This window comes from Natator depressus, chromosome 3, assembly GCF_965152275.1.
Source record: "Natator depressus isolate rNatDep1 chromosome 3, rNatDep2.hap1, whole genome shotgun sequence".
NCBI classification, from domain to species: domain Eukaryota; kingdom Metazoa; phylum Chordata; order Testudines; family Cheloniidae; genus Natator; species Natator depressus.
In genome coordinates this window covers 7,929,206-7,944,921 of record NC_134236.1, presented here as the reverse complement: position 1 = coordinate 7,944,921, position 15,716 = coordinate 7,929,206, and the positions used below count along the sequence as shown (strand labels likewise).

The 15,716-nt window shown below is 52.0% G+C and overlaps 1 protein-coding gene across 2 annotated transcripts in view; it reads left to right on the top strand.

The window, feature by feature from the left end:
* Nucleotides 1-15,716, top strand: part of PTK2B (protein tyrosine kinase 2 beta) — a 112,541-nt gene that overhangs the window by 92,234 nt on the left and 4,591 nt on the right. For both annotated transcript variants that reach the window (XM_074947349.1, XM_074947350.1), the window contains 11 exons: nucleotides 145-229; nucleotides 600-700; nucleotides 1,373-1,488; nucleotides 3,609-3,709; nucleotides 4,019-4,108; nucleotides 4,982-5,186; nucleotides 5,767-5,875; nucleotides 7,520-7,585; nucleotides 9,135-9,260; nucleotides 10,447-10,593; nucleotides 13,139-13,174. In XM_074947349.1, the coding sequence (XP_074803450.1) occupies nucleotides 145-229; nucleotides 600-700; nucleotides 1,373-1,488; nucleotides 3,609-3,709; nucleotides 4,019-4,108; nucleotides 4,982-5,186; nucleotides 5,767-5,875; nucleotides 7,520-7,585; nucleotides 9,135-9,260; nucleotides 10,447-10,593; nucleotides 13,139-13,174 (1,182 nt within the window). The remainder of the gene's footprint in view (nucleotides 1-144; nucleotides 230-599; nucleotides 701-1,372; nucleotides 1,489-3,608; nucleotides 3,710-4,018; nucleotides 4,109-4,981; nucleotides 5,187-5,766; nucleotides 5,876-7,519; nucleotides 7,586-9,134; nucleotides 9,261-10,446; nucleotides 10,594-13,138; nucleotides 13,175-15,716) is intronic.

Sequence of the window (15,716 nt, the reverse complement as noted above, 5' to 3'; positions counted from 1 at the left end):
GCTTTCCTCCCGACAAACCCCCTCAGCTGCTTCTCAGGCCCCAGTGGTTAGCCCCAGGATGCACTAATTCCCCCACCCCCTGGACACTGCCCCGTGATCAAGGCCTCGGGTGAAAGCCCCTCCTCTGCCTTCTTCTCCTTCCAGAAGGGGGTGCGGATCAACGTGGCCGTGAAGACCTGCAAGAAGGACTGCACCCCCGAGAACAAGGAGAAGTTCATGAGCGAAGCCGGTACGTAGCTCCCGGCTGCCCCTTGCCATGGCGACAGCCTGCCCCCTCCACCTCGGGGGCACCTCTGGCCGTATCCTGTATTGCTCTGGTGGGGATCCACTGGGCTGGCAGGCCCATGGGGTGTTGGGGCAACAGGGGGCCGGAGATAGCTCAGGAGATAGCCGCCCGCTGACGACAGGGGTCTGTCTGTGTTACACATGGGCCTCCTAAGACGGTCATGAATCTGCCACCGCTACCAGGGTAGCTGCTGCTTTCGCTCTGGTGGGGGATGCTCACGTTCCCGTTGCTGCTGGGTCCCCGGTTCAGCCCGCCCCCATCAGCCATGCCGCCTCAGTGCCTGAGCCAAGCCCGGTGTCTCTCTCGCTCGCAGTGCTGATGAAGAAGCTGGACCACCCCCACATCGTGAAGCTAATCGGCATCACAGAAGAGGAGCCGACCTGGATCATCATGGAGCTGTACCCCTACGGGGAGGTGAGGGGGGAGAACAAACCCATTCGCTAGCTGGAGGGCCTGGGAGCGGGGGGATGGTCTTTACAGCAGGACTCCTTGCTCCTCATCCGTATCGAAGCCGTTGGAAACATGCATCAGGCAACATTTCCTCAGCAGCAGTGATCTGTCGTTGGTGGGGAGAGGGTGGGCCAGGCAGGAGAGAAACTTGCTTGACATGGAGATCTTGCTGCTGTAAGGAATGCCCCTCACCCACTGGCCCCTGCCAGAGGGAGTGTGGCCTAGTGGTTAGAGCAGGGGAGTGGATTCCAGGGAACCCGGGTTCCACCCTCAGTGCTGCTAATGACCTTGGGGGCAAGTCACTTCACCGCTCCGTGCCTCGGTTTCCCCACTCGTAAAATAGAAATAATGATTCCCGCCTGCTCCGGAGTGGGTGGGCCTTACAATTATGGCCCCACGAGTCTCAAGAGATTTGGATGGCGCTGAAAGGCATTGGGACTCCTGGGCGCTCATCCCAATAGACTCCCCCCCGCTCCAGCGTCTCTGATATCTGCCCGTCATGGCCGCCTTTGACTCCCGTCTCTTTCCTCGCGTGGCTGCTCCTCCCCCACACCCGGGTTCCTTTGGCTTGCACTGCCTGGGTCCCCCCCAGCTGCTGGGTTTGCCCCTAACCGCAGCTCTCTTGCCCCCGTGCAGCTGGGCCACTATCTCGAGCAGAACAAGAACTCCCTCAGGGTGCCCACCCTCATCCTATACGCGCTGCAGATCGGCAAAGCCCTGGCGTACCTGGAGGCCATCAGCTGTGTGCACAGGTAAAGCTGGGGAAGGGCGTTCCAAGGGCGTTGCCAAGGCCGTGGGCATTAGCCGGCATATTGGCAGAGAGCTGCCGAACTGCTGACACACGCAAGTGCTGGAGCCGGGCACAACTTTTTGTCCGAAATTGGGGGGGGGGGTGTGTATGAAAATTGCGGCTTCATGTTGACCGAAGCGTGTTGCGAATTGGCCCTGTAGCTGACGAATCGTTTCAGTTGCGGGGGGGGGGAAATGACACCCCCCCCCCACACACACACACTGGATTTTGGCACTGGAAGCAACTTCTTGTTTTATTTTTAAAAAAGTTATAAAAACTAGAAAACGAAAACTGCATTTTTTTTCCCGTTTGGTTCAGCAGCCAGACCAAAAAACCAGCGATTCGCTCACTTCTACGCACGGTTAGCGCGTGGGAGCGACTGCAGCGACGATGGCAAATTACAGGGCGTTGGCTTGTTCTTGGGGTGCCCAGGAGCGAGTCACCTGCTACCCCCTGCCTCGAGCAAGAGGGTGTCTTTCGTATGGTAGCTGGGTGTCCGATCCCTGCCACCACCAGCCGTTCCGCCAAACGCCACCCCTGTTGTCACCTTGCAGGTTAACGAGATGCCTTTGAATCGTACCGCTGCGATACCCAGCCCCTCACACTGGCTCCGCACAGAAATTCCAATTCCTCTGCACCCAAAGGTGCGGTGCACCCCAGTTTCCCTTTAAACCACCGCGCCTGTAAACCACACAGCGCTTAGAACAACACAAAAGTAGGTTTGTGTGAGTGAGAACAAAGATTTAACAGGAAGCGAGAGACAGAGATGGACACAGCCGGTTACAACATGAAATAAAATCGAAAACGGTGGAACAATAGCTACCTGTCCTGGGTAATACATTTGGCTCCCCCGGCAAAGTGCGGTGCGTGGTGGAGCTGGCTGGCTTCACCGAAACCAGGATCCAAATATCCACGCAAGTTCGCCGCTCCCAAAGGGGATTCCTCTGTGAATGCAGGCAGAGCGCCTTGCCGTACTCTCTGTTCTACTGAAAACGGCCCTTTGTTTCTGTTCACAGGCAGGGTGACCCCCGGCCTTGTGGTACTTTCCTTCCCGCCCGTAAGCGGTCTCGATTGTTTGTCCTGGTCTATGATGGTTTTCCATTGACCGTGGCAAGAGTAGACAGTTGAACCTTGCGTGACCTCACTGGCCGACTGGGGAGATGGCAACTTCCTCTTGCTTGAATGCGGGGGTCACGGGGACACATTATGCCCTGGGCAATAATTTCTACTCCAAATCAGACTTTCAATATAAATACATTGCTCCTTAAATATTACCCGTCCATTCACGCTGTAATGGTTATGAGTCTTGATAGGTTCCAAGCTTTCTGTATATATCCTACATGATAAATATCCTGTAAGACATGTGTTGGGTGCAGTGAGTCAGTCAGGTCTTAGAAAAGAGCTGAACAGGGGCCGCTTTGTTGCGGGGTCTCTGTGTCACACGGCTAGTCTGTTTTAGATGGCTGGGGCCCTGCTTGACGAAGCAAGGGGAGCAGGCTCCCGCATCCCGTACCGGAGCTCCACTACAGAGGCAGTTAAATGAGGAGAGAGGGTTGAGAACGCACTGTTCCTAGCTTGCTCACAGTTCGATGGTGGGATTGGGATGAGAGATGTAAAATTACATTTAGGGTGTACCTACGTTACAGAAGCCATGCCGGCTTAGGCCCCTAGTGTAGACGCAGCGTACACAGAGAGAAGGGGTTTTTCTGCCCCTGTAGGAACACTGCCTCTCTGAACGATGTCAGCTACGTAGCTGCGTCTACACTAGGGGTGTTGCCGGAGTAGCAGTGTCGCGTGGGGTGTGGTGGGATGTAGCCCGATGCAGCGACATGTAGACCTGGAGAGTCAAAGCCCAGTGGGCTTTTAAGCCCCACTCCTGAGGATAAGAGCTATGCTCATCCAATCAGGGAGCCACATGAATTCTTCGTTTGTTCCGCCCATTCTGCACAACTAGGTCGGAGGCAATGGAGAAGTGAGTCCCCAGAGCTCACCCATTGCCTGGTCACCCCATGCGGGGCTCTCTCCAAAGCCGACGTCCAACATGCTCCCGCGGGACTGACTTGCTCTCCCTGTTCTCCGCAGGGACATTGCTGTGAGGAACATCCTGGTGGCTTCTTCCGAGTGTGTGAAGCTGGGGGATTTCGGTCTCTCCCGGTACATAGAAGACGACGAGTATTACAAAGGTAAGGGGCAACTCACGTCTGCAGTGGCCTGGCCCAAAGCTGGGGGACGATTCTCCCTATCAGAAAGCTACTAGGCACTATTCGCAGTGTCAGGTGAAGAAGCTGGAGTAGCAGAGAGGGGCTGCAGGTCAGGACTGAGGAGCATTGATAGAGCTGTGTGCGTGTGTGGGTAGCCCAGGACTGGGAGGGAGAGCAGGGGGGCTCTGGACAGGGATTGTGGGACATGGGCAGAGCTGCGGGGGTGGGAAGCCCAAAGCTGGAAGAGCAGGGGGGGTTGCAGGTCTGTGACCATTTTCTCTGCTCCCCAAGCTTCCGTGACCCGTCTCCCCATCAAGTGGATGTCGCCAGAGTCTATCAACTTCCGTCGCTTCACGTCCGCCAGTGACGTGTGGATGTTTGGTGAGCGGGACTGCGGATTACGAGAAGGGTGCGGCGTGGGGCAAGGAAGGGTCCGGGGCAGTATATCGATCTCAGGCCGGTATCTTTCCCAATACCCAGGGCCAAATCCTGCTGTCAGTTCCCCTGGGGTAAACCCAGAGCCAGTTCAGTGCCGTTATCCTAGAGTTACCCAGCAGAGTGTGTAGTGGGAGCTGGGCAGGGCCCAGGCAGAAAGCAGAGATGTCCTTTTGGGGGGGATATATCGGAGATCCGTGCAGATTCGGCACAAGAGAAGAGATCCTGTCTCGAGCATGGGGAGACAGCAGGGAAGTAGATGGAATGAAGAGAGCGAATAGCACCCCGGCTCCCCCAGCAAACCCCTCCCCTACTGGCAATTCAACATGCAGTGCGGCTGGTAGGAGTTTTGGGGGGCTCAGGACAGTTCTGAGTGGCCAGGAATCCCCATGACAAAGACTGGGGATTGGGCTTCAGACGCTAAACAGGACTCTCACGCCTCGGGAGGTGTGGTCTGTCTAAGGTACTTGTCTGGCCCCATTTCTATAGTATCTCGGCATCTCCCACTCTTTAATGTGTTTTTCCTCCCACCCCCCTGCGAGGCAGGGCAGGGCTACTACCCCATGGTTCAGATAGCAAACTGAAGCACAGCGAGGCTAAGTGACTTGCCCAGGGTCACGCATGGCATCTGTGGCAGAGCAGGGATTTGACCTCAGCTCCCCCAGATGGGGGTGTAATCACTGGTCCGTCAGTGCAGCGTGGTGGGAGCCTGCGGTGCTGGTGCCCGTGCCTTGCCCACCCCGCCTGGAGAGTGCTTCCCATCACCTTGCCACCCTGCCACCCCTGAGATGTGGTGCTTTGTGTCCCCTGCCCGCCCAGCCGTGTGCATGTGGGAGATCCTGAGCTACGGCAAACAGCCCTTCTTCTGGCTGGAGAACAAAGACGTGATTGCGGTGCTGGAGAAGGGAGATCGCCTCCCCAAGCCTGACCTCTGCCCTCCCATCCTCTACACCCTCATGACGCGCTGCTGGGACTACGACCCCAACGACAGGCCCAAGTTCAAGGAGCTGGTCTGCAGCTTGAGGTAGGCGGCCGGGGGGGATCACGCGGTGCTAATGACCTGGGGCAGCCAGATGGATCAGTCAGGAGGCTCTAGCGATGCTGGTAACTCGGGGAGCTGTGGAGGTTCGTTGCCAGCGGCTGCGGTATCACTGTAGGGCTAGCCAGAGCCCTGCGGTGACTGCTGCCTGCCACCCTGGGTGGGGGGAGTTCTCCAGGGATCTGGTTCTACCCGCGGAGTTCGGTCACCCTGAACCCACCATAGGTGCTGAACCCCGTGGGCCCCACCGATCAGCTCCTCCCCCTCCCTCCCTAACGCCTCCCGCCCGCTGCTGATCAGCTGTTCAGTGACAGGCAGGAGGCGCTGGGAGGGAGAGGGAGGAGCTGGGGCAGGAAGAGGCGAGTGAGGGTGAGGCGTGCTCACAACCATTTCCCCGTCTCTCCGCCATGGTCATTGGTTTCCGCGGACGCTGTAGCTGGCAGGAATGTTGTTAGGGATGCTGGCATAAGCAAGTCCCGCCAGTGCTGACTGCCTGGCATTTCCCCCGGTAGCAGAGAAAGCTGAACTGCTGAATTCTTTCCTTTCCCTTTGCTACTGCCTGTAGTGACATATATCTGATGGAGAAGGACATCGCCAGGGAACAAGAGAGGAACAATCGCCACCGGCCTCCCAGAATCATGGAGCCAATGTCTTTCCAGGAGCCCCCTCCAAAGGTAAGAAGGGAGCCGAGCAGCGTGTCTATAACAAGCTGCTAGATCCCGCCAGGGCTGTGGAGGGGCTGCCACCCCACCACAACCATCCCTATAGTGCAGACATCACTCACAGGAGGAGAATGTGGTCTCCTGTAGTGGCTGGTCTGCGTAAGAGGATAATAGTCCACTACACCTGTTACCTAGTGGAATCTCTCCTTTAGCTCAAGAGGCAGAAGCTTATGCTGTTTAGACCTGAAGGGCATGGGTTCTGATCCCCCTAATGCACATACATGGGGATCTGGTTTTTCATAGATTCCAAGGCCAGAAGGGACCATTGGGATCATCTGTATGGGCTGTAGAATTTCCCCAAAATATTTCCTACAGCAGATCATTTAGAAAACCATCCAATCTTGATTTAAAACTTGTCACCGATGGAGACTACCATGATCTTTGTGGTCCATCCCTGCCGTCCATGTTTTGAGTTTCCTGCCTTCCCTAGACAGCAAGCTGTTTGGGGCAGAGCGTGTGTTTTCTTATCGGTGTGTGAAGTGACAAGTGCACTTGTGCTGTCAATACACCCTGTTTGCTCGGAGAGAATCCCAGCTGAGGTTAGTAACAGAGAGGAGAAATTCTTTTTTAAAATATATGCATGATTTTTAAGCTAACGCTGTCCCTTTAAATATGAAGTCTAGCATATTATGGGTAAGGCTGCAAGTCTGTCATGGAGGTCACAGAAGTCACGTGACCTCCCTGACTCTGCAGCGGCTGGTGTGACTGACCCCAGGGCCACCCAAGCAGCTCGGGTGGCCCCCGGGCCAGCCGCACCGGCCGCTGCTGGGGCAGTCATCCCTCCCCACAGCACCAGCGGCAGTCCCAGGCTGCGTGTCGCCGACCCCCCCCACCACTAGCAGCGATCCCCTGCTGCCCCCTGCCCCAGAGCACCAGCAGCGGTGTCCCCCCTTCCCCCCCACCCCGGAGTCCCCCTCTCCAGAGCACCCAAGATTTAGTCAGGGCTATATAGTAGAAGTCATGGACAGGTCACAGGCCATGAATTTTTGTTTACTGCCTGTAACCTGTCCTTGGCTTTTACTAAAAATACCCTTGACTAAACGTAGCCTTAATAATGGCATATAGAGACTCATAGACCCATGGGGTTAGAAGGGACTGCAAGGTCATCTAGTCTAACCTCTGTCAAGGTGCTGGATTTGTTGTGTCTTGAATCTAGCAAGATGCATGGTTTTACCTGTCTTAGAGGCAACAGGAGAGCGAATCTAGATACCTGCATGATGCAGGGGGCAGTAACATTTGACAGACCTCAAGTGAAATCCCCTGGAGCATGCTACGTGTTACGCCAGATACACACGTCACCGGCCCAGTCAGATGCAAAGCGTTGCACTCGTGTACCGGGCACCCGTCCACCTGGTTGCGTTGTGAGACCCACGGACAAAGGGCTGGTATCGTCCTGGTTGGTTTTCCTGACCTGCCTCTTGCTACATTCGTAACGCTTGGCTGACGAGTCCCAGCCTGCGAGTTTGCAGCGGGTAACGCCCAGAGCTGTGGCCTGCATCGGCCAGTCCTGCTCCTCCTCTTGCTGCCAGGGGCCGAGCGCTATTAACGCGGCGACCACTTCACCCTGTGCTTTTCCGTGTCCTTGTCGTCCCACAGCCCAGCAGGCCGAAATACAAGCCGTCTCCCCAGACCAACTTATTAGCGCCCAAGCTGCAGTTCCAGGTAAGGCCTCATGGCTGTTACTGACCAGCCCGAAAGCAGCAAGCTATTGGCTAGCAGAGAACTCCCAGTGCTTGATGGGATAAGACCATTGCATTTCGGTCAGGGGTATAGCTGAAGAGCTACTGTATGTCGCTTACTCTGAGCCAACTCCTTAGAGCTGCAGAGCGCCCGCGGCTCCCCCCGACGTCAGAGCAGGTGCCCGGCGCCTCTTGGGGTTTGGCCCTGTGCGGTTCCGAGGGGCCAAGCAGCTCTAACGGGGTGTCCGTTTGTGCCCTGAAACTTAAAGAGAGACTTTCGCCCTGGGGAATGGCATTGACATCGATTGGCTCCCAGCACACACTGATTTTTACATGGGGGCTAGGAGAGAAAAATGGTTTCCAACCTTCTTCCTCCTCTGCTGCTCGCTGAAGGTGTTCGGGTCTTGGAATCCTGCTCTCCTTCAGCGCTGTGTGGGCCCGCTGAACCGGGAGCCGAAGTTGGCTCTCCGCGCCTTGGTCCACCTGCCTGCAATCCTCTCCCCACAGCGAAGTACAGAGTGTGACGTCTTCGCACAAACAATGCGCAGTATGGGCCTGATTCTGATCCCATGCTGGGTTTACACCGGCAGAGCTCTGCTGATTTCCATGCCGTTTCCTCTGACTTACACCAGTGTAACTGAGATCAGAACCAGAACCAGGTGTAAGGCACTTTATGGGGATTAGAGAAGTGGGGTCTGGTGGTTCCAGTGCAGCATCTGGGGGTGGGGGCTCAACATTCTCTTCCTGGCTCTGCCACAGACATGCTGTGTTTCCTTGGTGAAGTCATTTTACCTCCCCATGCCTCAGTTTCCCCATCTGTGAAATGATGATCCTGACCTACCTTGCAGGGGGTAGGATTGGGAGAATTAATTGGCTAATCTCTGTAAAGCCCTCGGAGATCCTAAGAAAGAAGGGGCAGGAGAAGGACAAAGCTTTATTTTCCTGGGAGAGAGGGAATATTATTCCCATTTTACAGATGGGGAAACTGAGGCAGGAAGAGTTTTCGCCCACATTTTCAAATTTTGGTGGCCTCTTTTTCTGGGGTGCAATTCTATGCCTCAGAGGCCCTGGTTGTCAGAGGGTGCTGAGCACCCACAATCAGTGGGAGCCTGTGGATGTTCAGGACCCTGGAAAGTTAGGCCAAAATATTCAGGCCTGGTCACTCCTGTTGGGACCCTCAATGTTTTGGATGCCCGGGGCCTAGCTGACTTGCCCACGGTCTTGGCAGACAGGAGAGTAAAGGCCTGGCATTCCTGGCTCCCAGATCTGTGCTCAGACCATTAGGCCCGACCTCCCCTGGTCACTTCACTGCGGGATGAGGCCGGGGAGATACCGAGCTGGCAGGAGGAGAAGGGAATCTCCTATTGAAGGACCACCAGCAGCCACCCTCCCCACACGCCTGCCCCAGTGCGAAGGTCCCTCTCTAAAGCGCTCCCTGCTCTGTTCACTTGCTCTCTCCGCCCCCTCTGTCTGTTGCTGCTAATTGTCCGTGTCTGGCTCTGGGCCCGGTGCCTCTTGCTCCCCTCAAACAGGTGCCCGAGGGTCTGTGCGCCAGCTCGCCTACGCTCACTAGCCCCATAGAGTGCCAGTCGCCCGCCAGCTCCCTGCACACCCCGCCCCTCAACCGGCACAGCGTCTTCAAGCGCCACAGCATGAGGGTAAGACGGGCCGGCTTGCTTGCCCCCTTGCTTGATCCGAAGGGGGCGTGAAGCGGAGCACTTCGGGGTGAGGTGCAGTGTAAGCCAGCAGGGGGCGCTCTTCCCTCAATCAGTGCTGACCCCCATGCCCCAGCGTGGCACTAGGGGGCCACTGTGTTGCAGGCAGCTGGGTGGGGGGGGCTCACTAGGGGGCGCTGTCTCGTGTGACTTTGTTCTTCGCTGCGCTGCAGGGTCTGCTGCTTATACACAATTCCTGGCCCGTCTATGGAGCTGATCCCAAAAGACACTGACCCCTTTAGTGCCGGCCTGGCCCGTGGCCCAGGTGTGTCGCCGTGCGCTGGACCCAGGCAAGCCTGCTGGACGGCACTGGGCAGCACCGTCGCAGCGGCCTGGCGGGCCACCCACGGGGGAAGCGTTAGCTGCAGCGACACTGGCCCCAGGCACATGGGCAGCAGCAGCCAGGGACTTGGGGACTGAACTGCTGATGAGCTCGGACAAGCGCAGTGGCTAGATGTTCCTTAGGCCCTGAGAGCCCTTCTCCGATAGGCTGCCATTGGTTTCATTAAAGGGACTTTCCACAAATGAGCCAAGATGGGCAGGGATGCCACCCTCTGCTCTGGGGGTCCCTAAACCTCTGACTGCCGGAAGCTGGGCCTGGAGGACAGGGAATGCATCACTCGATGACTGCCCTGTTCTGTCCATTCCCTCTGGGGCACCTGGCACCAGGCGCTGGCAGAGGACAGGATACTGGGCTAGACGGACCTTTGGTCTGACCCAGTCTGGCCGGTCTTCTGTTACGTTCTTATGTTAGGGACTGTGTCTTGCCCTGCGTGTGTCTGCACAGAACCTAGCACTGATTGGTGCCTTTGTGAGCTACCACAATACAAATAAATACAATAACCTAGAGTACATAGCCCAGCGCTCGTGAGCAACCCTACCATGACAAACCAGCATGGGCATCCCTGCAATAAGTAACCAGTGTCTATGCATACAATGAAGGAAAATATATTGAAAGAAATAAACACGGTCTTGGTTTCAAGCTTCCAATGGGATGTCAATATGGGCAGAGGGTGGCCCATTGCCTTGGGTTCAGGGCTGAGTTCTCCAGCGGTGCCTGGCTCGTGCGGGAGGTGGGCAGTCCCTAAGCCGTGATTGCCGCAGTCACAGTCCACCCTCTGTCTCAAAGGAGGAGGACTTCCTCAGGCCCACTAGCAGGGAGGAAGCGCAGAAGCTGTGGGAGATGGAGCGGGCCAAGATGCGGCAAACGCTCGACAAGCAGCATAAGCAGATGGTGGAGGATTATCAGTGGCTGAAGCAAGAAGAGAAATCCCTGGTGAGTGGGCCCAGCGGGTTCAGCCAGAGAGCTGGCCAGACGTTTTGCGGTGGAACGTTTGTCCATCGGAAAATGCCAATTCATCATAAGCAAAACGTTGCCCAGGAATGTGTCGAGTTTGAGGAAATTTTGTTTTGGGGATAACCCCGGATCGGAGCGTTCTGCTGAGTCAGAGTCTTCCCTTTGCTATGCTTGGAAGGGAACGTTTCACTTTTCTGTTCTGAACTGACTTTTCCTTTCAGGGTTTAAAATTGTATTTAATATAATATAAAATATTTTAAAAAGTCAAAAACCAAACAAAACTTTTGGATTGACCCCAAACAGGTTTTTTTTTTTTCCTAATTTAATCCCAAGGGAAATTTTTCTGTTTTTTTGTTTTTGTTCTGTATCGGAACAGAAATGTTTTCGAAATCATGGAATTTCCAGCAACATAGAAAATACAGGTCCAGCCCAGCTCTGGTCACTATTAGACCAGCGTATTGCTCTGCTAGGATGCTCCAGTTGTCAGGGCTCTGGGCTGGGACTCTGGAGACCTAGGCACAGCTCCGGCTTTGCAACATACTTCCTTTGGCAATTCACTTAGCTCCTCTGTGCGGTGCCTCAGTTTCCCATATGTAGAATGAAGGTACTAGCACGGCACTATCTCATGGGGTGCTGTGAGGACAAATACATCAAAGACTGTGAAATATTCTGATACTAGAGTAATGAGGGCCATAGAAGTACCTAAGATAGATTTATGGGGTTAAATACATTTTAAAAATACTAATGATCCAATACACTACACTTATAACGGAGCTAGTCTGGAGGTTGGGGCTGTTAGCAGAGAATACTGTACTGTGGTATCTATAGGTGGTTGACATTTTTCTCACACCCTTTTTTGTTTATTTGTTTGTTTGGTCAAAAAACGGCCTTTTTTTCAAAACCCAAAACTTCTCACGAAAGGTTGTCAAAACTATGGACCAGGAGTGGCCAACCTCAGCCTGAGAAGGAGCCAGAATTTACCAGTGTACATTCGAAAGAGCCACAGTAATACGTCAGCAGCCCCCCATCAGCTCCCCCACCCCGCTCCCAGCACCTCCCGCCCACCGGCAGCCCCGCTGATCAGCGCCTTCCCCTCCCTCCCCGCACCTCCTGATCAGCTGTTTCGTGGCGTGCAGGAGGCTCTGGCGGGAGGGAGAGGAGCGAGCGCACGGCAGGCTCAGGGGAGGGGGCAGGAAAGGGTGGAGTGGGGGCAGGGCCTGTGGCAGACCCAGGGGTTGAGCCGTGAGCACCCCCCGGCACATTGGAAAGTTGGTACCTGTAGCTCCAGCCCCGGAGTCGGTGCCTGTACAAGGAGCCGCATGTTAACATCTGAAGAGCCGCATGGGGCTCTGGAGCCACAGGTTGGCCACCCCTGCTATGGACATTTTCTGTTCTTTACTAAATTTTCCACGTCGTACTTTTTAATCAAAATTTGTACCAAAATTGTTATAGAAATTTTCTGTGCGTGGAAACCCCAGTTTTTGGTAAGAAAACCTGGTTTCTGGGACATGAAAAAGGTCTGTAATGGTTTCAATATGAATCTTGGTTAAAAATATTGTGGAAAATTTCATGGAAAAGTTTTTGAACCCTGGGGTATGGAAACAACTGTGAATTTTGAAAATTCTTGGAATAGTGTTTTAATCAGCTGTAGTCGTATATTTTTAAAGTAGATACAATGATTGCAGTGGCTAATGTGTAGCAACCGAAGTGTGTGAACATGAAAGATCCCACGGTAAAAACAGGATTAGCTTTGGTTTCCTCCGCTGTGAAACTGGCTGAGTAACACGCTCTGCTATGGAGAATTCGGTATCATCACTAAATGGCTAATGTGTGGTGCTGATCAGGAAGTGGTTTTCCTGTCCTGGGAATATGTTCGAGATTTTGAAACTGCTTCTTCTCCTGAACTGGGACGAAAACCTGAAAGCTCAAAATTGCTCATAAACCAAAAATCCGGAAAAAAAAACCAGTTTGGGTCAATCAAAATGATGCATTTCAATTTCAACCATTTTTAGTTAAAAACCTTTTTTACTATAAATTAACTTAAATTTCGAAGCAAAAAGTCATTTTGAACCAAACATGGAACGTTGCGGTTTGAAAATGTTGAAATGGGACATTTTGTCAATTTTGAAACTGTTTTTCTGAACAATTTTTTGAAAAAGGAAATTTGTCACGGCCGGCTCTTTTCTGCTAAAAATTTTGTTTTAGAGGAATCAAAAAATCGCTTAGTCAAAAAATTCCTGACCTGCTCTACTAATATGTTTGTCTGCCCTCTGCTGGGCAGCACTGGAACTGCTCAACTGTGTGTCATGTGCCCTATACTGGTAATGGCTAAAGGAGAGTCTTTCTTAGCTTGGGGCCTGGGAAGATCTTAGTTTATCCATGAAGTAGATGTGCAGCAAAATGAAAACAGCTCTCAAGTTCCTCGGGGGCCACATGTCTGTGACAGTCCAATAGCTATAACGTATAAAGATAATTGTTTCACTGGTTCTCTGCTATTCATATTTCTTGTTCTTCTCCATTACAGGACCCTATGGTCTATATGAACAACAATTCTCCTCCAGTGAGTAACACAAAGCTAATTCTGATAGGAGCCAAACTGTCTTCCAGTTGTTACTAGGGCTGTCAATTAATGGCAGTTAACTCACACAATTAACTCAAAAAATTAATCACGATTAATCGCAGGTTTAATCGCACTGTTAAACAATAGAATACCAATTGAACGTCATTAACTATTTTTGGATGTTTTTCTACATTTTCAAATATATTGATTTAAATTGCAACACAGAATACAAAGCGCACAGGGCTCACTTTATATTATTATTTTTATTACAAATATTTGCACTGTAAAAAGGATAAACAAAAGAAATAATGTTTTTCCATTCACCTCATACAAGTACTGTAGTGCAATCTCTTTATCCTGAAAGTCCAACTTACAAATGTCAATTTTTTTTGTTACATAACTGCTCTCAAAAACAAAGCAATGTAAAACTTTAGTGCCTACAGGTCCACTCAGTCCTACCTCTTGTTCAGCCAATCTAAGCTCAGACAAACAAGTTTGGTTACATTGATGGGAGATACTGCTGACTGCTTCTTGTTTACAATGTCACCTGAAAGTGAGAACAGACATTCACATGGCACTTTTGTAGCCGGCACTGCAAGGTATTTACGTGCCGGATATGCTAAACATTCACATGCTTCTTCATGCTTCGGCCACCATTCCAGAGGACATTTTCTATGCTGATGAGGCTCATTTAAAAAAAAATGTGTTAATTAATTTTGACTGAACTCCTTGGGGGAGAATTGTACGTCTCCTGCTCTGTTTTACCCGCATTCTGCCATATATTTCATATTATAGCAGTCTCGGATGATGACCCAGCATGTTGTTCGTTTTAAGAACACTTTCACTGCAAATTTGACAAAACGCAGAGAAGGTACCAATGTGAGATTTCTAAAGATAGCTACAGCCCTCGACCCAAGGTTTAAGAATCTGAAGTGCCTTCCAAAATCTGAGAGGGATGCGGTGTGGACCATGCTTTCAGGAGTCTTAAAATAGCAACATTCTGATGCGGAAACTACAGACCCCGAACCATCATAAAGAAAATCCACCTTCTGCTGGTGGCATCTGACACAGATGATGAAAATGAACATGTGTCGGTCCATACTGCTTTGGATTGTTATCGAGCAGAACCCATCATCAGCATGGACGCATGTCCTCTGGAATAGTGGTTGAAGATGAAGGAACATATGAATCTTTACCTCATCTGGCACGTAAATATCTTGCGAGGCCAGCTACAACAGTGCCATGCAAACGCCAGTTCTCAATTTCAGGTGACATTGTAAACAAGAAGCGGGGAGCATTATCTCCTGCAAATGTAAACAAACTTGTTTGTCTTAGCGATTGGCTGAAGAAGAAGAAGGACTGAGTGGACTTGTAGGCACTAAAGTTTTACATTGCTTTGTTTTATTGTTTTATTTTTGAATGCAGTTATTTTTTGTACATAAGTCTACATTTCTAAGTTCAATTTTCATGAAAAAGAGATTGCATTACAGTACTTGTATGAAGTGAATTGAAAAGACAGCCCAAATATTTGTAATCAAAAATAGAGCACTGTACACTTTGTATTCTGTGTTGTAACTGAAATCAATATATCTGAAAATGTAGAAAGCATCTAAAATATTTAAATAAATGGTATTCTGTTATTGTTTAATAGTGTGATTAATCACAATTAATTTTTTAATCGCTTGACAGCCCTAGTTATTCCCTGTCTCACTGGGTTATCGAAATACCTTTTTAATCCCTGTTTGGAACTAAGAACCTGGGATGAAAGGTGCTTTCAGAGACTCAGAAATGTGAGTGGGACTTGGCTGGCCCATGCATTGGACTAGAGGGGACATCTCTCTGTTCCAGTTGTTAGGGCACTAGCCTATGACCTGGTAGGTCTTCATTCATTTCCCTGCTCCTCCGCCACAGACTTCCTGTGTGACCTTTGGCAAGCCACTTAGCCTCCCAGGCCTCAGTTTCCCATCTGTACAATAGGGATAATTGTAGAATCATGGAAGCATAGGACTGGAAGGGACCTCGAGCGGTCATCTAGTCCAGTCTCCTGCACTCATGGCAGGACTAAGGGACCATCCCTGACAGGTGGACAGGACAATAGCCCTTATCCCATCCTGAACCATGACTCCCCATCCTTGGTGTTTACATCCTTGCCATGCTCCTAGACAGCCAGCCTCTCCCTCCGCCCCCCAGTCACGGCTCAGCCTAGCTGGACGTACCTGGCTCGGAGGCCTTTCCCTGGTAAGCAAGTGCCTCCAGCCCCTTGACCGTTACTGTTGATCTTCTCTGACTTGCTTCCCTAACTGAACAATGCAAATTACAGTAAAACCTCCACTAGCTGACCCTCAGTTCTCTGGAAGGCTGGACTTGCTCTTGGCACCCAGCCATGTGCGAACTGGTGCGGAAAAGTCCCTCCGTTCTACAGAGCCTGGAGGCTGGGTCTGAACCCAGCACCTCTGACCTCTGGGCGTGTTTGGGATCTGGACTCCGATCTTGCAAATGGCCCCTCTTCCTAACGATCCCAATGCCCCCTCAGACTTCGTTC